General features: G+C 44.7%; 2 protein-coding genes across 5 annotated transcripts in view; both read right to left on the bottom strand.

Moving 5' to 3' along the window:
- The window catches only part of LOC109517874 (histone acetyltransferase KAT5), an 8,908-nt gene extending 8,107 nt beyond the window's left edge, over positions 1 to 801 (bottom strand). For all 4 annotated transcript variants that reach the window (XM_019873331.1, XM_019873332.1, XM_019873333.1 and 1 more), the window contains exons 1-2: positions 698 to 801; positions 550 to 616 (exon numbers count right to left, since the gene is read on the bottom strand). In XM_019873331.1, the coding sequence (XP_019728890.1) occupies positions 550 to 616; positions 698 to 727 (97 nt within the window). In that variant the 5' untranslated portion in view covers positions 728 to 801. The remainder of the gene's footprint in view (positions 1 to 549; positions 617 to 697) is intronic.
- A 3,182-nt stretch (positions 802 to 3,983) lies between these two features.
- On the bottom strand, positions 3,984 to 14,663 carry abcg4a (ATP-binding cassette, sub-family G (WHITE), member 4a). The gene is made up of 15 exons (XM_019873583.1): positions 13,082 to 14,663; positions 10,737 to 10,963; positions 8,760 to 8,877; positions 8,563 to 8,695; positions 8,423 to 8,473; positions 8,180 to 8,325; positions 7,959 to 8,082; positions 6,942 to 7,056; positions 6,711 to 6,850; positions 6,139 to 6,237; positions 5,837 to 6,005; positions 5,653 to 5,753; positions 5,348 to 5,506; positions 4,477 to 4,595; positions 3,984 to 4,385 (listed from the first exon to the last, which is right to left on the bottom strand). Exons 2-15 carry the CDS (start codon positions 10,960 to 10,962, stop codon positions 4,160 to 4,162), a joined length of 1,926 nt encoding a protein of 641 aa, XP_019729142.1. The 5' UTR covers position 10,963; positions 13,082 to 14,663; the 3' UTR covers positions 3,984 to 4,159.
- Positions 14,664 to 16,570: the final 1,907 nt, after the last annotated feature.

The raw sequence follows: 16,570 nt of genomic DNA, 5'->3' as shown, positions 1-16,570 counted from the left end.
CAATGTTGTCAACTAATATCCGGATTAATTTTATTTTCCTCAATTCTCCGGAGAAATTTTCATAAAAATTTGAAAAACCCGGAATTCCGGGAAAATCCGGAGGACTTTCATCTCTGTTACTGGTAAGGATGAGCGTTAAATTAATCCACTAAAAATTGGACTGGATGGTGCGAGTGTCAAGAGGACAGTGATGCTGACACTGAAGGAGACGTCAAAACGATGATAAGGACTCAAGTACTATCTTCTAACCAGAAAGAAATATAAGAAATTCCACCACAAATAACACAGACCAAACGTCACACACTGTTTATTACTTACATTTAATATACAGATACGCAATATCAATAAAACTTGATCGGGACTAGTTTTGCAAATAGAATCCCGGTTACCAATGGCTAATTGAGACATATGCGCGTTTAGGATGTTCCGACTACGTTACGGATTATTACGGATTCGTAACGACAAGCCGGGGTGTCTTAAAAACAACCGAGGTCCGCTAGTTAGCATTAGCTGGTTTAGCATTTCAAAAAACAAGCGAACAATGCTTACGCCACTCGTCTTCGTGTTCCTGGTTCTTACGCAGAACGGGAAGGCGGCAGCCCTCGACAATTTCAACCTGTCGGGGGAAATTGGTTCATTTGATACCTTGAGAGTGAGCAACGACTGAAAAAGAAGAATACATCGCTCGGAGACTCACCGATGATCCGCTGTCGGCCATTTTCGTCATCCTTGCGAGCCGGAGCGGGGTGTTGTGGGAAAATGACGCCAACGTCAAAGGTCAATAAACCGATCAAGAAATACTTGACATGGGATGCGATAGGCGGAAGTCGCTAAACGAAACAGGAAGTGACATGCGGGGTTATAAAAAATACAGTATACGTAAGTTGATGTGAACCAATTATTTTTTAATCTTGGGTAATGTTTTTCCGAAACCCTTTACTTCAAGTGATTAAAAAAATTCATTAACTCATCAGGGTAAAATGTAAAAAGTATTACAATATTACGTTTTGGTCTGTTCATTTTTTTGTCAGTTAATATCAGGTATGTGACAAATTTTCCGGTCTCTTTACATGTGCTCAGCTGAGGGCTAAAAAGTTGAAAACAATTCACTGTTTACAAGCAATGGCAAAGGTTATAAATGATGTTTATTATTAGAACAACTTTTAGGATATAATGCTTTTCAAATGAAAACAAAAACAAACATTGAATGATACACAAATAATATCTGACAAAAATCGGTCGTCAAGACATTTGTACGTATGGTAACCTGTAGACAAATACATCACACATGACCGGTGACCTTTCACATCTGTCAGAGCTAATAGTAACATGATAACTCAAAGTGTGTCAAGAGACAAACTGTCTGACTTGAACATGCATTAGTATGCTGCGTTCCTTCAGCTTTCAGAGTCTCTTAACAACTACTGCTGATACAAATCTACAGAATGACAATTTTTAATGTTTTGACAGGTCAATGATTTTTAGGAGGCAGTTTGGATTTTTAAAGACTGTAGAAATGTGTCAGTGAAGGCTTATCCTAAGCATTTTCTGAGGTTAGGAAACAATTGAGACAGCATCATGTTTTTAAAAGAGCATCCAGATGAATGTAAATAATTTGAAAGAGAGAAGGAAAATTCTTTTTTCATTTTTGTTTTGTCTTCAGGCCCACACTGGCCAAGATAACGACACGACTTCACCACTTTTACTGCCTTGCTACTTGTGTTGATTCACCCCTCCCCGTCGCCATCCTTTGCCCCGTAAACTGTTTTTCTACATCCCGCAGTGTCAGCAACCAGCTTTGGGTTTTGATCTAATTTAAGGATGGTGAAAACACTTACTGTATCTGTTGCGTTGGCAGTAAAAATGACGATGCGATATTTCCTTTTCAGACACAATTTCCTGCACTTGAGAGGCAATTATCTTGACGCAATCTGGCAATCAAAGGCAGTACCCTCCCTGTGGCATTTAAAGTAGCATCGGCGTTATATTGGAGTTGCATTATTTTTGCTTTCACCCCTCTAAAGCTTCCTCTAACATGCACATTCAAAATACCTTTTTACTGAGCGGTCACAACACAAAACAAAATGCATTTTTCCTTGATGAGGTGTGTCATTTCGAGTGACACTTGAGTTACTATTGCACGCAATGCTATTGGCAACAAATTAAAGTGCTTCAATCAGGTTTCCGTGACAAAACGTACACGAGATGACAGTTGGGTGAGGACGCTGGACAATGAAACGTCACGATGTTTTCTATTGCTATTAATAACACGACTCGGGCCCCTGCTACGGTGTTCTTTTGAACCAAAGTTCCAGAAAGCGAGTTACGGTTCTTTTCCTACCTCTTAAAAGTACACTTGTCACCTGAAAATCAAACGCATTCATGTCATTACAATTCTGATGGTATCATAAACAATACTGCAATAGTTATTTTCACATACAGTATCCGTGCCTTCGTTCATCGATTGTATTTCACGGAAATCTAACAGAGTGAATTTTTTTCACCCGTTAGCTTCTCATTCAAAGAAGCAATACATGTTGGTTTTTTCTTAGGTTGTACCAGCTGCATGAACATGATAAGAGGCATACATTTAGAAGGGGGGGGGGCATCGACAAACTACGGCATTTCAGGTCGTCGGTTGAACAGAAAACATTCCGCCGTCCTTTGCACGGTATCACTCGTCAAACGTGAAGCTATTAAAAAAAAAGACAAATATCATACAAATAAATAAGGTTCCAAAACATAGACTGAAAAGTGCATTGTACTTGTTTTTTTTTTCTTTCACAGCATAACATATCCACTGTACAATCGTTGATTATATGCCTACGTTATTTTTATACATTATAATTAGGATTACTAAGTAGCATCGATTGAATAAGAAATATTTCATAGCAAGTCTACAGGAAAATAGTTGCATTGCCCTGAAACAAGGATGCGTGCGTGCGTGCGTGCGTCTGTGTGTGCGTGTGTCTGCGTGTGCGTGTGTGTGTGTGTGTGTGTGTGTGTGTGTGTGTGTGTGTGTGTGTGTTGAAAGCGAGACAGACAGACCAGCATGTATGGCGATACGAGTCGTGTGAGCGCAAACATCCAGCACGGAAGCAGACAAAGCTTGTTTCGTTCTCGTTCGGAGGCACACGATCAGCCCAGCCGGCATTTCAAGTATCGAGCATTGTTTTGGAAAACGCGCGTCAGTCAGACATCAGCAATGCCGAGTGATGGAGAGAAGAAAAGATAATTCCATCACAGCTCACGGGCCTCTCGTCCTGTGTGTAGATACCAGAAGCGTCAGTCCAAGGCAGTCAGTGGAGTGGGGGCAGGCCGACGAATCATACAAGTACTTGGACGAATTGCTTCAGAAGAGTAACAGCGATTAGACAAGCATCTCTCTTTTTTTTCCCTCCCCCATCCCCACCTCAGCTCCTGCACTTTTCTTAAGTGCAGGCAGTTCATTTAGGATAGCCTTCTGCATCAGGCTGGAAGCAGCAGTCATGCCTGTTTTTCCTCCAAGGTTGTCTGCCCCCGCCCCTACAAACAAAGAGTTATTGTCCCGTCTGCAAATGAGTAAGACACACTAATGACATCTTTACATGTCCATTGTCCTGATTCATTCGATCATTCGTGTTCACGGTGCGCCATAAGGCCCGCCAAGAGGATCGGTCGCGGGGGGAGTCATTCTGTGGCAGTTGGTATGGTCGAGATTGCGTCCCCACAAAGGACACGCAGGATTCAAGGAAAGTGGGAAGCCGATAAAAGGTCTGGCACTTGAACTTTCTCCTTTCCCCGGTCACAACCGGAATGTATTCTTCTCAAAATATGGGCCAGCGTTTCAATTCAAACACCAATCACTGGATTTCCTGAGAGTGGAAGTTTACTCTCTCGCCATTGGGAAGCAAAAAGTACTTAATGGGCCACTCTCCTTGGAAACAAGCATACAAGTGCATTCCGGATCCTTAGTTCAATTAAACATGCTTTCTGTAGCTTTCGTCACGGATCATACGCATAGTGAAAGATGAGCAGTCCTTGCGGACTGTGATGACGACTGTAGAAGGAATCCAAGCAGCCCGGAGGGGGAGCAACTTATGAGGGGAAGCGACGCAGGAAACGTTCATGAATATCAAGCAGTTTCAAGGGTCAAGTTGAACCGAGGAGTTGATCTCCTTCAACGCTCAGACTTGACTTTGTAGCGCAGGACAAAGTAAGTGGCCAGTCTGAGAACGAAGAAGAAAACCCCCAACACCATGAAGTCTACGTAGAGCTTCGCATCCTCCACGTCAAGAAGCTGCAGGACCTCCTCCGGCTTTTGGAATTTACACACGAGGCCCGGACATTCGAGCTCAGTGCGGTTCATCCCGTAGATGGAGAGGATCACTCCCTCGAAGCCATACCTGGGAGCGGCAAAAAGGAATGAGCATACAGGTGAGTCTTGAACGCTCAACGATTGGGACGTCATCAAATTGTGAAGAAATCAGAGCAGACCTGACGTAGGATACGTAGGAGCTCCATTGCAGGTATTTGGGAATGGTGTCAAAATTGACAAAGAAGCCAGAGAACAGGAGCACAGGGATGGCTGTCACCGGACCGACGAATGTTGCTACCTGTGGGAAAAAAAAAAAAACCGTGAAAAAATAAAAAATCACAGGGTCTACAACCTGTGGCTCTCGGGCCACATGTGGGTCTTTCATCCGTTTGCTGGGGCTCTCTGTAACTTTAGAAAATAAATAACTAGTACTTCATTTTTTCAAACACTTTGTCCATTTTTTAAAAATGCAATCCGAAATGTAAAGATTATGGTACAATTTTTTTTTTTTTGTCACTGAAAATATGCGTTGGGCACTTGTTACTCATTTTTATTGAGCTACTTCACCCTTGGAAGGCAAACCATAGCCAAATCCCCCCAAAATTAAAAATCCTGAAGAAAACGGAATGTTTAATTCTACACTTAACATGAATTGCAAGGGGAAAAAAACTTCATCTCGAATTTTAAGCGGGAAGTGAAAATGCGACGGCCACAACCGACACTGTTCACTAAGGTTCAGGACCAAAACAACAACAAAATATTCACACCAGCCAAGTAAAATAAATATTCTAATTGTCTTTTGGTTTGCTACAGTAGACCGTCTTTTTTATATTGTTCATTGAAACAGTCCTTTTTCATTCAAGTTGCCAGCGGTCCACATTCTCCACACGCGACAAAATGCAGAAGACGACGAGATTCACGGTTCGCCGCAGCCGCGTCGCTGAAGGTTTGAATTTCATTTCGTGAATACCAGGAAGGACTCAAAAAGACGCCTCCACTTGTCATCCTCCACTTTTGCGGCTTCCGAAAAGCAGACGTGGGGCGCCTTACCTGCAGAGACGTGGACGCCGCGCCAATAAGCAGCCCCAGCGACTGTGCTACCAGAGCTGTAGACGTGGACAAGGCCACGAAAAGCAGGTAGCGCCCAGCTTCCGGAGGCTGTTCCGTCATCCAGTACACGATACTGCAGTACATGATTGGACAAATCACCTGTGAGGGGAGATAACGGGTTGTTATTCTTGTGGTCGTATCCCCGTGGGGTACCGATGCATTTCTTCTGAGGTCTGACACTGTCATGGCGAGACCAACTGGAAGTGAACTCATTCACTACCACTGAGTGTGCAATGCAGCGTTACCTGGAATGGTACGTCCGCCATTGTTTTTGCCAAATAGTAGGCCTTTAGGCTGTACCAGTAGTTGAGGTGTTCCCTTATAAAGACGGACATCTCCAGAGGAACTGTGGGAGCAAAACATCGCCGAGTGACTTTACGGCTCCGACCGGGGAGTCGCTATTTCCGGGCCGCGGGCGAGATATCTTACAGGTTAGAACGGTGGGCATGAGGGCGGCAAACATGAGAAAGAGCATGGAGAAGAAGAGAAAACCCGTGTTGTTGAAGACTTTACTGGCGTCGTTTCCAATTTTCAGATAGAGCAGACCGATCAGCACTCCGATGCACAGATGGGACATCACTCGGAGGTGAGTCAGCACCTATGAAACCATCACGAGCGCTTTTTAGTTGAAAATACTTGACCCTCTTTGCCTATTGTGTCGCCGTTTGACGACAACGAACGAAGCTCACGTTCATTTGACACACCGTGCGTTACTCAAAAGGAAGTTTTACCGTGTCCCTGCAGATTGTGATGAAGGTTCTTTTGAAGAGGATGCAGAACTGGGTGAAAGTACTGGTGGCAAAGCTGTGTTTCTCGAGGGTCCCCGTGTCCTGGGAAGAGAGGAAACGTACCAAAGACAATCAATTTCCCGACGGTTTGCAAATACACATTTGAACCCTTTCATGCACCCCTGTAACCTGACAACACGGTAAGCCGTCCTCTGTCGTGACCGCTGTCCCCGAGTGGGTTCAAGATAATTATAAAGAAAACAGTGCTGGTGTTTTCAATTAGCAGTATTGGCTAATTGTGTTTCAAAACACCCACTTGTCAAAGTGCGGCGTACATCTAAACGGGCATTCAGGAGCTCTCGGTGCATATTTTATGTTAATTTGTCAAAATCATCGGCTATTGTATGCTGCAATCCGATTAAAATGCAATTTGCAGTCTCGCTTCTTGTCGGACGTGAACAAAAGCAAAACAAAATGAGTTCTCCTTTTGTTCTGTGGTTGGAATCCTCCATTTCTATCATCCTGTACTTGACCCGTCAATTCCGTTGTGCGGTGTAAATGTCCAAATCCCTCACGCTGTGGCACTGAGAGGGACAGGACGAGTCACTCTTGTCTCTCGAGTTCTTCTTGCCCTCCTCGGAGCAGAGTCCACCCTGGACCGCCTCAAAGAGCACCGGGTTCAAGTCGCCATACTCTCCCGATGCCACCTCGATGACTGGAGGGAGAGAAGACCAACGAGCACCTTCATTGAAAGCCCGAAAGACGCTTTCACATCAAGCGGTACGCGAGGAGACTTGACCACTCACTGAAATCTGCAGGATTGTGATACGTCGGGCAGTGGAGGCCCAGGTTCTTCAGATAAGGGATGAGGTAAGGGACCGTGCCCTTGTAGATGCACTGACCTTGACTGAGGATGTACAACTAGAAGACACAACAGCGGTTTTTACACTTGGGGAACTGATCTACATTCAAAGGCGTTCACTCCATTGTTTTAACTGCATCAAAAATGAGACGTAGAACCACAGCAGAGGCCGCTAATAATTAGATGTAAAGAATTTCATTTTTTAAAATTACTTTATTTACCGTATTGGCCCGAATATAAGACGGTGTTTTTTTGCATTGAAATAAGACGTCTTATATTCGGGGTCTAGACATTATGCCCATTCACGACGCTAGATGGCGCCAGATATCATTCACGTGAATGCTGAACTTGACGCCCCAGGCCAAAGTGAACCCCTGCCACGAAGAATAAAAATAAAAATAGCGGTAGCACGAAGAAGAAAAATAAAGAATAGCGGTAAAAAGGAAAAGAAGAAAATAATAGAAAAGATAACAGAAAATGGAGAAACGTAGTGACAATCTGGAGAAAAGTGGGTCGAAGATCGGTCAGGTTAACCTGCAGCTGAGGAGAAATTATGATGTAATTTACATTTCAAAAACCAGAAGCCATTCATTTACGAATGTGATTGCACTTTAGTTTACATATTTAAATGTTCAGATATTAAGATTTGAACGAGGCAAAATAACATGCTTTTTCCCTCAAATATATTCTTATCATCATTTGTTTCAGATGTACCGTAATTATTTTCTGTATAAAAATTAATTTGGTGTTCAAAAAGTCTTTTTTCAAACTTGAGTCTTGAAAAAGAGGGGGCCGTCTTATAATCAGGGCCGTCTTATACTCGGGCCAATGCGGTATTTTTGAACAGGTAAAACAAAAAGCCTGAGCGACAACTGCCCTGCTCTCGTTGTCAGATAGCATGACTCAGGCTTATCTCCGCGGCGGCTAATAGAAAAGAAAGCAGCGCAGGCACTCGGGTTACCTTATCAAACATCTCAAAGAGCTTGGCACTCGGCTGATGAATGGTGCAGATGATCGTTCGTCCCCCCTGAGCCAGCGACTTCATGAGGGAGACCACCTGGAAGCACGACGCGCTGTCCAGACCGCTACATGCGACACACAAACAAAAAAAAAAAGGTGGTACGCTCGAATGAAGAATCGCGTGGAGACGACGCAGACGAGAAGGAAAGGTGAGGTTGTAACCTGGTGGGCTCGTCAAAGAACATGACGGGAGGGTTGTTGACGAGCTCGAGGGCGATGGCCAGTCTTTTGCACTGACCCCCCGAAAGAGAGTTGGTCCGCGTTTGAGCACAGTCCAAAAGCCCCAAAGCTGTCAGAATCTCATGCACCTGAAAACAGAAGCGACGTCCTCATCACTGCGCACCTCTTCGATCACATAACACCCAACTCAACCGTCAAACGGGAATTCGATTCACTCAGACTCACCAGTTCCTTTTTGACCTGCATGCTCTCATTGAGTTTCAGATTAGCCGAGACCTAAAAGAAAGAGAAAACAGCAATCGGGGGACATCTGGCGCTTTAGACGCCGAACAAAAAAAAAGAAAAACTCGCAGATGCGGACTCACCATCATGGCCTCCCTGGTGGTCAGATGCGGCAGCAGCATGTCGTCCTGCATGATGTAGCAGGACATCTTCCGGAAGGTCCGCAAGTCCCTCGGGCGACCATTGACCAGGATTTGACCCTTCATGCCCGTCTCCCTGCACCCAAACGCAAACTGTGAGCACCGGTGCAAATGTCACTCTTGCTAAACAATCTCCTCACCTGTATCCCGCCAAAATATTCATCAGGGTGGACTTCCCGGCTCCGGAGGGTCCCATGATGCCAATCAGCTCTCTGCTGTTAAATCTTCCGGACAGACACTTGAGGAGAGCTTTGTAACCTGAGGAAGAGAGAAAACAATTAATTAGTATTGCTGCGTGATTTTCACAAACTTGAATCATGACATAAAGGGCAGAAGCGTCATAAATGACTCCAAAACGTTAGAATTAAAAACCGCCATAAACGTTGACGTGAAGCAATAAAATGGGAAAGTTCGAGGTTTCCTCGATCCCTGTCGTGAAGGAAAACGTTTCCTCCTTTTTCTATGTGCTGCATACTGATGATCCAGACTTCTGCTGTCGCTCGCGCATGATAATGGTTTTATCTGTGTGACACTGCCGGGGACATCTTGATCACCGTGTCTCACTCCGGCTAGATGGCGGCGAGCGCAGCTCGATGTCCGAGACCTTCATGTGGGGACTGGGGAGCCAATAAAACACCCGCGCTGACTTTAAAAATAATTATTTTAAAAGTTGACTTCAACAAATGACGGAGACCCAAGTATTAATCATGCTTATATGATCCAAAAAAAAAAAAAAAAATCATTCAAAGTCAAATACACGAGCACACAATCCCGATATGCCTATGGGAGTTTTTAATCGCAAAATTCCCTTGCACTCATTTATATCGTGTGGTGTCCCCCTCTCAAATCATGAGTAAATGATAATTGACAGAAAAAGAACACGTGACTGATTTGTTAAATCAGCGCCGCAAAATAAAGCCTGATTTCAGTTGTCCTTCCAGGAGCGCGACGCTCTGCCTGACTCACGAGGCAATCAGTAGATAACATTGACATTCCGTGCCGCTATTCCCTCCGGGGCGAGGGCAATGCTAATTCTTATCAGATATTTTTCTCAGCAAATTGATTGGCAGGTACACAACGTGAATTTTGCGGCATTAATCAAGCTAGCAGCTTTTTCATACCTCCCCCAAAAAATATTTCAGGATTCTCGTATTGTCCGACCTCTTCCACAAGTCAATGAGTGTGACCTCCCCCAAGGGCCGAAGGTCATTCTTGACACGGAATCGGGTTGTATCAACAAAAAAAAAAAAAACAAATGACAAATGACTCTCGCCGCCGAACGCGGCGCTAATGGCAGCCCGGCAGCTCGCACGTCACTTCAACTCTTTAACTGCCCCGCCGATAAAGGAGAGAACGCGGCATTAATCCACCGGACAGGATGATGCTTTGCGCGTACGGCCCATTGGCCACAGTCATCTCTCGGAATAACTCATAAAGCGGCGTCGGCGAGCTCAAGACTTCTGCTCGTCGCGTCTCTTTTGTCCTCCTGTGTACCAACTGGAGGTCGGCGTTTGGGTTCAGCGGTCATTTACTGATAGAATTTGACGAACCGCAGACTGGGAGCCTAAAACGACACTATTGACTTCTGCTGTGTACTTCCTGTCTGATCCGCTCTGTTCCGTTTTACCAAGACCACTCCCTAATAAATACTCTACATGGGACAACACAATTATTATTACAGTCAGGGCCTGCAAAGGAATAATGCCCGGCCCCCTATTAAGTGCACGCGGAACGCACCCGCCTTATCAAAACGACGTAAGAGGTAAACACCAAGATCAGAGAGGGTAGATTTGTCGGTAAGTCACGATGACCTCGCGTCGGACATCCTTTCATCATTGTGAAGGGCGCCGCGTTTCAATGCCGTCCATATTTCACGGCCAGATCAATCACGTCTGACTCACGGACAACACAAGGAAAAACGAGACGCAAACAGCGCGACGACGAGCTGCGAGCGTCAATTATTGACTATGAGCTCTCGTGCTGCGTGTGCGCGAGAGACAAAGGAGAGTTGCGCACACTGCGAGGCAAGAAATAGCGAAAAAGAACATCTTTTTTCTTCCGAGCGTGATCGTGAAGCCGGCCGGTGATCAACATGCGTCACTTTGGCTGCACTGTACCTCTCCTCCTCCACCAGGGACCCTCACGGATGGTGTAAGACAACTCATTAAACTCCAAGTCCACGGCGGAGCGACGTGGGAGGTGGGTGAATCGCTGGGCCTCAGTGATGTGATTTTCCACTTTCTTCAGGTGGGTGAGCAGGGGCGCTTCCGGAGGTGCCCCGCTGTGAAGTTTGGTCTCCTCCATGGGGATGCTGACGGAGACCCCGTCCGTCACTTCAGCCATGCTGAAAAAAAAAAAAAAAAAAAAAGGCGCACGGATAATTTAGCTTGCGCGTTTTAATCGACGCCGTCTTTGAGGTTATGACTTGAAATACGAGTTTGTCATTGTGACTGCGGTGTGCAGATGTTAAAGTATGATGCCGCACCTTCAAAAAAAAAGTCTAACCTTGGGTGATGCTGTACCCTTGACAGTTGACTTTTACAGCTTCAGAGCTATATTTTTGACCCTGGAAAAGGTTGCAGTGGAGTAGACTGGTGCTGTCAATTCATAAGGCGCGTTAGGTCGGAGCTGAAAGACCTTGAGGGACCAAAAAAAAAAAAAAGTCCCTCTCCACTGCTCTATTGCTGACAGCACAAACTGAAAAATGTTTCCAGAAAATTCATTCTTATGCATCTTACATAAGATAAAAGTATAACAGACACGTTACAGAATCTTGCGGCGCACTTCTACTCCCCTGCAAAGTACAATAACAAACCAAAACGGAATTGATACCAAAAGGAATATATTTAAAAAAAAAAAACGGGCCTGGTTATATTTATGACAGTTTTTCATGTTCTTGCATTGGAGCTCATTTGATTTTTTTCAAGTGGACCGAAATCATTTGGGACATCTATTAAATGAACCCGAGGGGTCAGTTGGAAAATAGAAGGCGAGGATCAATTGATTCCCATCTGATTCCGTCGAGGGAATGATTAGCCGATGAGCCTCACCCACCGCCGTCGGGTAAAAATGAGTCACCTTGTCAAAAACGGCGCTGGGCATGAGGCGATGACCGGTAACTGCGTTAACTGGCTGCTTGAAGGCGTTAAGATCGCGACGGTTAAAAGCTGACGTTCGCTTTCAGTCCCGCTAATTTAAATGGCCATCTGTGATATCTTTACCATACTTGCGCTGGATTTGAACTCAAAACATTCTGCTGTTTGATATCGTTGGAGTCTTTCCAGTGTCATCCTCAATTAACTCTATGTAGTTCAAGAATCTTTTTTTTTTTTTTTTTTTAAGTTGGCTGAGAATGCTTTGCTTTCAGATACAAACGTCTCAGTGACACTATTTGAGGATCGTATCCCACTGCAGAATACTTTTCATTTAATTCTATTTGATTCTACCATTGGCCCTGAGAGTCGTTACTTATTTCCCACTGGTTGACGTAGCGGAAATCGCACGGCTCTACTCTCGAAAGGAAGGCGTGCAAGCATCCTTGTCGGGGTGTCATGCCAGTGCACCTTTAAAAGTACGAGAAGAAAGGTGTGGTGCTCATAAGGCTTCCTGAAGGCCGCGGCATTGACCAAACCTGCACAAACGTGCACTGCAGCCAATCCTGTCTCGCGCCAGGCGTAGTAAAACATGCTCACATGAAGAACCTTGACCATGGCTCTTTTATTGATCACCATGCCATTAGTGAATTTCCATTACCAGGCTGCGTATAGGCCCTGTAAAACTGACTTTAATGGCTTCTTACTCAGATGAAGGCGCCCCGCCTGTTATGTCATGCGCGGCACCCACAAGCGGGACACGTGAGCACATGCAAACCCCCCGCGAGTAAAAGTTCACTATAAGGGTGAAATAGGCTTATGAGTCAATATCCATACATCATTTTTTTTTTTTGAAAGTGTTTATCCTTGCGTGTGAGTTGGAGCCCATCCCAGCTGACTTGACAAGAGGCGGAGTACACCCTGGACTGGTTGCCAGTCACTAGACAAATCATTCCCACTGGCAATTACACTTATGGACAATTTCAATCAACTAGGAAGCGCGTTTTTGGAATGTGGGAGGAAGCCAGAGCACCACCATAGCATGGGGGAGAATATGCAAACTCCAGACTAGAAGGCCTAAGATGGATTCGACCCTCAGTTTTAAAAACTGTGAGGCAGATGTGAGCTAACCACTACCCACCATACCACCCCTTCTTAATTATTATATTTAATGATTAGCTGTTCTGCATGAGTAAGGATGAGCAACTATTAGCCGCAAATTGACAAGAATCAAAGTGCTCTTAAAAGCTAAAAGAAAAAAAAAATGCACTGTGACATCTTACTCATTCCGAATGTTTGAAATAAGGCCACGTCAAACGAACATATAGACATTCCTTCACATTGCTGCATCCCACACACGCTGCACTTACTTGTTGTTGTGCGCCGAAACGAGCAAGCGAGACGCCTGTTTTCCCTCCCTGTGTGGGATAGCAACAGTCCACAGGAGATCCCTTCAGAAAAAAAAAAAAAACACAACACAATCCCAGCACATCAGAAGCGCCAACAAATAGTCCCAGCCGGCGCGTTGATGGCGAGTCCAGGGCAAAAACAATCCAGTTGGTTCGCGGGGGCAAAAAGAAGACGGCCGCTTCTCGTCAAAAGACCTCCTGGGGTGCGGCAGCCGCTCATGGTGTCATCATCATCCCGCATCCTCCGCACAGGCAACTCCCGAGATGAAAATCATGTCCGGCGTCAAACTGTGGCTGCGGCTCCCCATCAGATAACCGCCGCTTTATCTTCGGACGTATCCATCCGCTCCGAGCCCGCGTCCCAATTCTCGCTCGACGTTTGAGATGGAGGACGAGGACGGGAGGATGGTTGAGTAGCCTCCGAGCCGGCTACTAGAATGGAACTCAAGTGCTGCAACAGGAACTCGACGTGCGGACGTCCGACGGGTCGCTCGGTGAGCTTGTGAGAGGTGCGCGGGATGCGCACGCCGGTCTGTGAGGTTGCAGGGCGTTGCTGCTGCGCGGAAAAGGGGAAAAAAAAGTGGAAGAAAAAAACAAAAATAACATTGCTCAGTTTCTTGCTTATTCCATCCAGCACGTGTGCGTTCACTGCACACTGATGAACAATTACATCATCCTTGATAAAATCTCGAGTCTTTTTTTTTTTAAGTCATTCACTTCGAACGACGATTTTTTTTTTAATCCCCCGAATCAAAACACTCGTTTGGGTATTTTAAAACCAAGAGGTGCGTAAAACCCGCGAAGGTAAACAGCGGAGGAGATTTGCGCTCTCCGCTGTCTCTTTAACGGCCGCACCTGCGCAGCTGCCCGGTGCTGATGCTGCAGTGGCCGGGTTATTTTCGGTAAATCAGACGGGGTTACTCGCGTTCAAGTGGGCCCAACATGTCTGACATCACCCCAAGGGAGGGCATCAATATCTTTTTGAGCCAATCACACCTGTCTCCTCGTTCCCCGCCGGATAACAGGAGCCCTTCAGAGCCATCTCATGCGAGCCATTTCATTTTACAAGCGTCAAACTCAAGGCCCCCCCGAGGTCAGATCCGGTGGCCACATCGTTTGATGTGACCCCCGTAAAGCAAATCGTGTGCGTCCATTTCAATTTTAGTGCTCCAAGACGGAGCAAAATTGCAAATACTATGCGCTTTGGATAGCGTTGAGATATTGTACGCTTCTTCATTGTTACCAAACACTCTTTTTTATAATACATTGAGCAAAAGATGAACTATTTCGGGGACGACTACTTGTGTAGAAATACGGAATCAGGTGCATATTTGGCAAACGCAGTAATGGGGCCCTCAAAGATTTGGAATATTAACCCTTTCAGGGACAGCGATTACTACAGTGGACAGTTGATCGTGTCATCAGGTTACAGGGTGCATGAAAGGGTTCATGATGTTTACCATCACTCAGAGCAGGGGCATCAAACTCATTTTTGTCGCGAGCCACATTGTAGTTACGGTTTGCCTTGGAGGGTCGTTATGAATTTTGGGAAACCATATAAATGTTTAATCACCTCCACATATTACATGCACAGCACACAACAAATTGATGAATAACTGGTTTTAACGTCAGAAGTCAAGAATAATGACCGTTATTGTGGATTACGTATGACAATTTGAAATTTTGGTTCAGACTTGAGCAGGCAGCATCGAACTTGACATGCTTGATTTGCTTTCTCGGGCCACATAAAATGATGTAGCGGGCCAAATCTGGCCCCAGGGCCTTGACTTTGACACCATGACTTAGAGAGTGCGATATGAATATTAATCATTAATCTAGTTTGCCATTTCCGCCACTTTAATATCCTCACATTTCACTGCCCTCTTCATCTCCTCGATGCATCCTCCTCGGGTGGGCACTGACAGAAGCGCCATTGCAACTGGCAAGAGAGTTTTAACTCTTGCCGTTGTCGGTAACGCATGTTCGGTTTTCCTCTCGCCTTCTCTCTAATAACCCTGCTTCATTCATTAAAAAAAAAAAAAAAAATTCCAGAGGCACCAACAAGTTTGTATTGCTACCTTACTCAAGAATCAAGCCCACAAACACACTGCAAGATGACTGCATGATGTTTTTTTTTTGTATTATATTGTCATTTTATGTTAACTGTTCTTTTGATGGTGGCGTGGGCACCCGCAGCGGCTCCTCTTGTTGTCTTGTCTGGTTGAAAGGGAGGAAATTTCATCACATGCAGCGCATTTGACAATAAAGTTGTACTTGACTTGACTTGATAATCCGATGACATGTGCAGTCGAACAAAGGGAGCATTTGCTTTTTTTTTTTTTTTTTATGACCACACTAGTTTATTTAGCTGAATAAGGCTACAAAAAAAATTTTTTTTAGAAACAGCTCTCATTGACAGCAGGTGTAACCCTTTTTTTTTTTTTTTTAAATGAACTAAATACATCCAACCATTTGCTCCACTCTTATCCTCATCATAATCCCGATTACATAATGACATATTTGCCCTGTGGAAATAGGGTTGGCCTTTGTTCACTTTCCTTTGCAACCTTTTCGCCGACAAAAGCGGGCGATTCATCATCGACACGACAAGAAATAACTCACTCTGCCATAAAGATTGAAAGTAAGCACTTTTAGATACGGGGTGGTTAAAAACTAAACAAAGGATGTATTTGTAAGGCCGTGTGTTTGCTGTACACGTGAGGAACACCTCACCTGACGTACAAATACCGTCGGAGCGACAGGGAGGGGAACAGTCAGACAAGATGGCATCAACGAGAACGACGCTCCTCTTCGTGGTCCTGCTGCTGTTTTCCATTCAAGGGGCGCTCACGATTAGAGGTGATTATATTGCATTCATGAAAAAAACTTTACTTGGAGGATATTAATGCTTGGCTACTGCGTTAACTATGTTTGTTATTGTGGCTGTGAACGGCATTGAATCATACTAAGAGCTGTTTGCAACAAGGCTATTAGCGTTAATGAAAACTGGCAAGTGAAAAGAAAAAAAAAACAAAAAAACGGAACAAACATTTACCTTCCCGAAATAAAACAAACAATGAAAAGGCTTTTAAGCAAAACGAAAACTAACTGAAACAATATTTTGTAGTTAGAAAAGGGACGAAAAGCACTGCTCCGCCATACAAAAGGAGGAAATGTCGAGCAGTCATTTCGGGATTACAGTTGACTTTCACTTTAAATCATAATTAGTGTGACTTGTTTTAATTGTGCACTCAACAAAATACTCCAGCGATAGGCTTTTTGTGGAAAAACTAAAACTAATACTAAAACTAACAGATTAAAATCTAAAATGAAGCATTTTTTTTGGGGGGGGGGGGACCTAAATGCGCAGGACAAGCCTCACTTTCCATTCGACTGTCTGTGATGAACGACCTCTCCAACATGACCCCCGAGACCTATTCCACGTCCGTG

This window comes from Hippocampus comes, unplaced genomic scaffold (assembly GCF_001891065.2).
Source record: "Hippocampus comes isolate QL1 unplaced genomic scaffold, H_comes_QL1_v1.1 scaffold59, whole genome shotgun sequence".
Lineage (NCBI taxonomy): Eukaryota > Metazoa > Chordata > Actinopteri > Syngnathiformes > Syngnathidae > Hippocampus > Hippocampus comes.
The sequence above is the reverse complement of the archived record's forward strand: the minus strand, read 5'-3'. Positions and strand labels throughout refer to the sequence as shown.